The sequence below is a fragment of the Heptranchias perlo genome, chromosome 19, assembly GCF_035084215.1.
Source record: "Heptranchias perlo isolate sHepPer1 chromosome 19, sHepPer1.hap1, whole genome shotgun sequence".
Lineage (NCBI taxonomy): Eukaryota > Metazoa > Chordata > Chondrichthyes > Hexanchiformes > Hexanchidae > Heptranchias > Heptranchias perlo.
The window spans coordinates 9,969,182-9,976,962 of NC_090343.1; the positions used below are offsets into that span (position 1 = coordinate 9,969,182).

General features: G+C 42.4%; 1 protein-coding gene across 1 annotated transcript in view; it reads left to right on the plus strand.

Moving 5' to 3' along the window:
* LOC137335147 (microtubule-associated proteins 1A/1B light chain 3A) overlaps positions 1–7,251 on the plus strand; it is a 30,734-nt gene extending 23,483 nt beyond the window's left edge. Inside the window, exon 4 of the mRNA XM_068000285.1 lies at positions 6,240–7,251. Within this exon, the coding sequence (XP_067856386.1) occupies positions 6,240–6,402 (163 nt within the window). The 3' untranslated portion in view covers positions 6,403–7,251. The remainder of the gene's footprint in view (positions 1–6,239) is intronic.
* The last annotated feature ends 530 nt before the right edge of the window (positions 7,252–7,781 follow it).

Genomic DNA, 7,781 nt, shown 5'->3' on the forward strand with positions numbered 1-7,781 from the left:
TTTCCACCATCTACAAGGCACAAGTCAGGAGTGTGATGGAATACTTTCCACTTGCCTGGATGAGTGCAGCTCCAACAACACTCAAGAAGCTCGACACCATCCAGGACGAAGCAGCCCGCTTGATTGGCACCCCATCCACCACCCTAAACATTCACTCCCTTCACCACCGGTGCACTGTGGCTGCAGAGTTTACCACAGGATGCACTGCAGCAACTCGCCAAGGCTTCTTCGACAGCACCTCCCAAACCCACAACTTCTACCACCTAGAAGGACAAGGGCAGCAGGCACATGGGAACAACACCACCTGCAAGTCACACACCATCCTGACTTGGAAATATATCGCCGTTCCTTCATTGTTGCTGGGTCAAAATCCTGGAACTCCCTTTCTAACAGCACTGTGGGAGAACCTTCACCACACGGACTGCAGCAGTTCAAGAAGGCGGTTCACCACCACCTTCTCAAGGGCAATTAGGGATGCCAGCGACGCCCACATCCCCATAACAAATTTTTAAAAAGTTAGAAATTTCTGAAGGCGAGCGAGACTATTAAAATCTATTTCCTAAGAGTGTCTGGAGGTACATTCCCCTGCCCCTGTGCACCAGCAAACAAATTTAGATTTTTGATACTCATGTTGATGCACTTTCCAGCATTTTTGTGAGCAGATTTTTAAGATATATATAGGCCATTTTTCTGCTTTTTTGTAAAAGCAAATGGGATACTGAGTTTTACGATAAAACTATAGAATATAAAAGTCGAGATGCAATGGTAAATCGACATAAAACCTTAGTAAGACCACAGTTGTAGTACTGTGTGTAGTTTTGGGCTCCACACTATGGGAAGGAAGTTGAGGCAATAGAGAGTGTACAGTGCAGATTCACGAGGATGCTGTCTGGTATGAGGAAATACAAATATAGAAAAGGAATTGAAAATTGGGGCTGGTTTTATTAAAACAAGAAGAGACTACAGGGTGATTTGATAGAAAAGTTTAAAATTATGAAGGAATGGGATGGGGGAATGGTGTTTGGTGAAGTCTAGAACAAGGGGACATGGATACAAGATTAAATCTAAAAGATTTATGACGGAGAGCAGGAGAAACTTCTTTACACAGAGGGTTGTGAGGCTGTGGAATGTGCTACCAGAGTTAGTGATCAATGCAGAGACCATGTCAACATCTAAAAATAGGTGTTTGAAAGAAAGGAGGAATAAAGGGATGTGGGAGCAGGGCAGGCACATGGAATTAGGATTACTGCTCGTGTGGAGTGTAAACAACACAGACTAGTTAGGCTGAACGGCCTCTTTCCGTGTTATAATTTCTATGTGATTCTGCACAAATATTTTTAGCCAAATCATCCAACGACTAATTATCACAAGCATCTTCATTCCTGTCGATCCAATATTGTGTTCCAATCTCTCATTGCAATGACCAGTTTACTTCACTGAACTTAACTGTTACTGTACTATGAGGGATTTATTCACCTAAATTGCACATTATAGATAATTATGTCGATCTTTGGTATTTCAGAACCATTCTGTATTAATTCTCCCAAAACAAATTGTATAGGGAAAATGATTTTGTTGAAAATGTTATCCTGTCAAATCATATAAAAAAAACTTTTGTAATAAGTTGCTACAAAGTATATTGTGATCATTACTAATGTGCTTTTTAAAAAATTAAAGTAGTTATTATAACTAAAATTTTTAATTTGCTTCCATTCAAAGCTGCGCAAAAATAAAATACCCTTCTGTACTTGATAGCTTCTTGTAGCATGATCTCACTTCAGATTGCCTTCAAGTCACCCTTCTCCATTTAGCCTTTTTCTTTAACTGAGAAACATTTTAATGAACGCTTAAGATTAAAGCTGATTTCCTTAAGGGGAGTCAAATGTAACCATTTTCCAAATTGTTCTGTACAGTAATAGTTAAGTCCATCTGTGAAATAAGCCAATGATTGTAATCAGAGAATGGAATATGGTGTCAGATAGACATGAAGGAAGATGTTTGTGATCATTAATAGCTGAACATTTCGGCTAAAAATAACGACTTGAACTGCTGCACACATCACAAAATACTGACACATATTTTTTAAAAATCTGCTCAAATGCCGGAAAATCGCACCAAAGAAAGTGTTAGGAAGTCCCGTGCTCTGGAATGATGTGGCTTATCTGTTGAGCCAAGGGCAACAAATTAAAACTGCAGAAGCAAAATCCTAGAATAACACCAAAATGCAACAATTATTCTGTTTCTGAAGAGCAGCAGGTCAGTGCGATAAACGAGCCGTGCTCAATGGAGTTTTTTTCCACATTGCTGTTTGTGGGATCTTGCTGTGCACAAATTGGCTGCCGCCTTTCTTCCATTACAACAGTGACTAGACTTCAGAAAGTACTTCATTGGCTGCAAAGCGCTTTGGGACGTCCTGAGGTCGTGAAAGGGCTTGTATAAATACAACTTCTTTCTTCTTAAAAACCTCTGGATTTGGAAGCCAGTTTTAAAACTAGATCAGAGATCGGCCTTTGTGTTCCATCCAAAATAACCGAATAGGCTGAAATGGAGAGGTTTCTTTCAGGTGAGCCTTGGTTTCAAGAATGATCAACTCAAGAGCCCAAGGAATAGAACGCGATTCTACGAATACATACCGAGCTTTAAAATAACCCATCCCTTTTAAGTTACTCTTTCGCAGTTCCCTTGTGCGTGGTTCGGGGGGTTGACCCCACAGCCGGGCCGCACCTGGACCCGGGAGGCCGCAGCGCGCAGCATCGTAACTGAGCCGACGGGGGGGCGGAGATCTGAGGTTTAAGCGGTAGGTCCCGAGCAGGCTGCTCCTCGGGACGCGGGGCAAAAAGAAGATGAACCGTAAAGCCCCTACACCGGCTTCTTCTTCAGTTAAAATGAACTGCAGATAATCCGGCACGACTGGCTACTCTGCGGAAATGCTGCTGTTGCTGGCTGGCAGATCTCGATCGAGGCTCTGCTGCCTTCCAGTGGCAGTGTTGACCGAGATGCGACGGGACCGTATGGTATCCAGTGAAGTAGAACTGCAAGGAATTCCGGACTGTTTCCACTCACTCTGTTTTTGCTCGGTTCCGTTAGTAAGCCCTCCCTCCTTGTTGGGATCGTGTGTCAAATCAAGGCCCTGAAATCAGATTGTGGGGTACTCAGATATCAGAGTTTAACACGTTCATCCAGAATTCTTCTCTCCAATATTGTGCGCACCATAGCTTAGTACAGCAGTCACAACTATTTGTCATTTTCTACCTACTTGAGATGGTTCAGCTTGACAGCGACTGTAAAATCTATAGCAAAATACTACGGAGGCTGGAAATCTGAAATAAGAACAGAAAATGCTGGAAATACTCAGCAAGTCAGGCAGCACCTGTGGAGAAAGAAACAGAATTAACGTTTCAGGTTTGTAACCATTAACCATACTGGTAACCATTACCAGTAATGTGCTGATGTTGCCATTTACAGCTCCTCTAGACCCATCTTTTGTTTCTTTACTTGTCCCATTCCCACCCTCCTTGCCTTGCACCATCATCCCTTTTGTCGTTTAATCACTTTGCCCTCCACCCTATCACAGACCTTCCCTTTTGTTCTTTCCTCCCCTCTTCTTCCTCCCTATTTTTCCCTGGCTCTGTACTTGCTTAAAAACTATTTAATCTTCAACATCTTCCAGTTCCGATGAAGGGTCAACGACCTGAGACGTTAACTGTTTCTTTCTCTACAGATGCTGCCTGACCTGCTGAGTATTTCCAGCATTTTCTGTTTATATTACCCTAAAATCTATAGTGTGTCGTTGCTAATGTTCTTGTATTCTTTATACCAATAAGTTTGGCAGTTACAGCCTAAATTGGAGTCTAGTGAGGTGTTATTCTGCTGCCTTTTGAAGTCTGAGGATCAACATGAGGTCATTTAATAAAACCAGTAAGCTGAAATAAAATGAAGAAGGTTTTCTTCACCGTCTTCCATCATCAAACATTAAACCGAGGCCCTCTCGGGTGGATGTAAAAGATCCCATGGCACTATTCCAAAGAAGAGCAGGGGAGTTCTCCCCAGTGTCCTGGCCAACATTTTTCCCTCAATAACCTCCGCCAAAAACAGCTGGTTATTCCTCTCGTAGTCTTTTTGCAGGATCTTGCTTTGTACAAAAAGACTGTGTCTGCCAACATAATAGTTACTTCATTTGCAAAGTAATTTGTTGAGTCATGAACTTAGAAACGTTTCTGACAGATGTGATGAAGTGCTATATAAATGTAAATCTTTTAATTTTGCTCTCTCGCTTATTAGTTCCCCACTGCATACCTTTCATTCCTTAGTCAGGAGTGTGATGGAATACTCTCCACTTGCCTGGATGAGTGCAGCTCCAACAACACTCAAGAAGCTCGACACCATCCAGGACAAAGCAGCCCGCTTGATTGGCACCCCATCCACCACCCTAAACATTCACTCCCTTCACCAGCGGCGCACCGTGACTGCGGTGTGTACCATCCACAGGATGCACTGCAGCAACTCGCCAAGGCTTCTTCGACAGCAACTCCCACCTAGAAGGACAAGGGCAGCAGGCGCGTGGGAACAACACCACCTGCACGTTCCCCTCCAAGTCACACACCATCCCGACTTGGAAATATATCGCTGTTCCTTCATCGTCGCTGGGTCAAAATCCTGGAACTCCCTTCCTAACAGCACTGTGGGAGAACCTTCACCACACGGACTGCAGCGGTTCAAGAAGGCGGCTCACCACCACCTTCTCGAGGGCAATTAGGGATGGGCAATAAATGCCGGCCTCGCCAGCGACACCCACATCCCATGAACAAATTTTTTTTTAAATTATCAGAGAGATATCTGGTGTCGAGCAGGAAAGGCCCAGGTTTCAGTGAGGGCTAACAGACAGCAATGCTATCCACTGAGCCCGAGCACCCTTCTATCATTCTCAAATTGGCTTTCCCCAATATTATTTTTCATACTAACAAAAGAAAACCTTGATCAAAAATTTAACAACAATCAACATCTGCTATTTTCGGCTTAAGCAACAATAAGAGATCCTGAGTATCATTTTCTTTTCTTTCTGTTGTGATTACCAGTGAACGTATCTAATGTTTATAGATACGTTAAACCAAGGCCCTGTCTGCCCTCCCAAGCGGACGTAAAAGATCCCATGGCACTATTTCGATGAAGATCAGGAGTATTCTTCCCAGTGTCCTGGTCAATATTTATCCCTCGACCAACATCATTAAAACAGATAATCTGGTCATTATCACATTTCTGATTGTGGGACCTTGCTGTGTGCAAATTGGCTGCCATGCTTCCTACATCACAACACTGACTACACTTCATTGGCTGTAAGGTGCTTTGGGACGTCCTGAGGTCATGAAAGGTGCTATGTAAATGCAAGTCCTTTTTTTATATATATATATATATGCATATCTGTTTCAACTTTCAGTAGTAAATTAAAAAACCATGAACATTTTCCCTTTAAAATTAATAATATTAGTGTTAATTTTAGTGCCGAGGAATTGAACACTTTTCTATTTCAGCATCCAGCACTCACTAATCAATTATAGCACAGCGAGGCATAGAGTAAAGCCTTCTCCACAATGTGCTTTAGCCCCAGTCTCAAACGAGAACCCCTGCAGCAACATCATGGACTTTCCATTTCCCACACCAGTCATCTTCATGATCTTTGAGTCAAATCGACAACTTAGTGTCAAACCAGGAGCAGTTTTTATGCGGTGGGCCCACAGGTTGAGGCAGGCCAAATGCATTTCACGTAGGCTTAGGGTTGCCAACTCTAGTTGGACACATTCCTGGAGGTTTCATCACATGACTTCACACCTTCAACCGCCTCACCCAGTCAAACAGCCCTACCCCCCCCCCCCCCCCCCAAATCTCCAATACGTTTTTAACTAAGAAACAACACCAGCTCAAAGAAATGAAGACAACACACAATTTTTTTTAATGCCCCCCCCCCTATGATTTTTTCTCCTGGGTCAGTGTCCTGGAGATTAATCTTTATTTCCTGGAGACTCCAGGTGGTAACCCTAGTTAAGCTCTTTATACCTAGCAGAGAAGGGAAACTCGAATTCCATCAGCCTGGTTGGATTCAAATCCAGGCCCCAGAGGTGAAAGAAGCTGCTTATTTATTGCATCAGTTTTCTTTTCCCAGAGCAAACCGAATTTGCCGGGTTTACCACCAGTCAATTTCTAAAAGGTGTCCCAGAGATTGATAGCTGTCTCTCCTTCCACAGGCGCAGACTCCAGCTGAACCCAAACCAAGCCTTCTTCCTGCTGGTCAACCAACGGAGTATGGTCAGCGTCTCGACCTCCATCTCAGAGATCTACGAGCAGGAGAAGGACGAGGATGGCTTCCTCTACATGGTTTACGCCTCTCAAGAAACCTTTGGGTGCTGAAGGCGGCAGCGAGACAGTGAAGATCCCTGCACTTCATTAACTGGCCAAGGAGGAGAGAAGAGAGAATTTCACTGTGTTTTTAAAAAACAAAACAAAAAAAAACCAAAACACCAGGATTTTGATCCTGCATTCTGTCACTCACACGTACTACGAATGCATAGTGTACCAGGTCATGTAAAACGTTGAACAATAGCCTTCTCTCACTTGTATCTATATGATTGGCAATTGTTTATTTGCTAGTTATTAGTCTTTTTTCCCTGTGTTTTTTTTTTCTTTTTGTAATTAAAAAAAAAATGTGATTAATGCATGGTCCACCTGCCAGAGCGATGAGGAAATTTAAGGGCCTTAAGATGGCCGATATTGAATTATGCAGACGGCCTTGTTTGGAGAGGGTGAGATATATATTATAATATATATATGAAAAAAATATATATATATAAAAAGTACCAATGACTTTAAAATTGATCTTAAGTGCATATCGAATATCGGTGCTACAGGCATAGGTGGAGGGGGGGGAGGAGCAAGTGGAAGAAAAATGCGACTTAGGACTGTGCATAATGCTCTTTCCTAGTTTTCATGATCAGCTATTTTATGTAGAATTTGCTTTCAATGCACTTTATAAATATCACGGGTGTTTAGGAAACCCAAGTACTGTCACATTGTAGCATATACAGAAGTAGATTTTTAATGTAGGTGGTCAGTTTCTGTTTTGTGACACTATTATAATTCTTTATATTATTTGTGTGTTGCTTTCTGATTGCGTTGGATTTTATTTTATTTTTAGTCGTCAGTTATGTGTAGTTACGGCGCCTGTTAATGTGTGATAAAAGGGAATGGCATTCATGGAAATTCTCATAATTGTTGATTTTTATTTCTTCTTTTTGAACAAAACTACATAATTTACAAAAAAAAAAGTCCAATACAAAAAAATTATGATTTAAACAGGCCCACGTCTCCTTAATCCATTTGTATTTTGAACATTTGGTTTGTCTTGAACTAACTTTTCTAGATTTGTGAACTATAAAACCCAGGCCAACCTTTGAGAACTGGGCTTCCCCCCGATGGTTCAGCTGGGTAAGAGAGTGAGTAGCTGAACCATACCGTCCAGTAAGGACCCAAGTTTGACCTCCAGTCGCTGCCCAGTTAGATGATCTCTGGTGGGGGTTGGCTATTGTTGGTTAAGGAGGGGAAAATCGGCCAGGGTTCCTGCTCCTGATTTGTATCTACCGACTCATGCTGGAAGAGCTCAGGAGAGGGTGAATTGTGCTCAACTCGCGTGACCCATGTCGTCAAAGTTCCTCTCAACGTTTACCATTGAGGTTAGCTCATGAAGCATGGCTCTTAAGCCAAGATACTTGAGGGCAGTTGATGTCTATAGA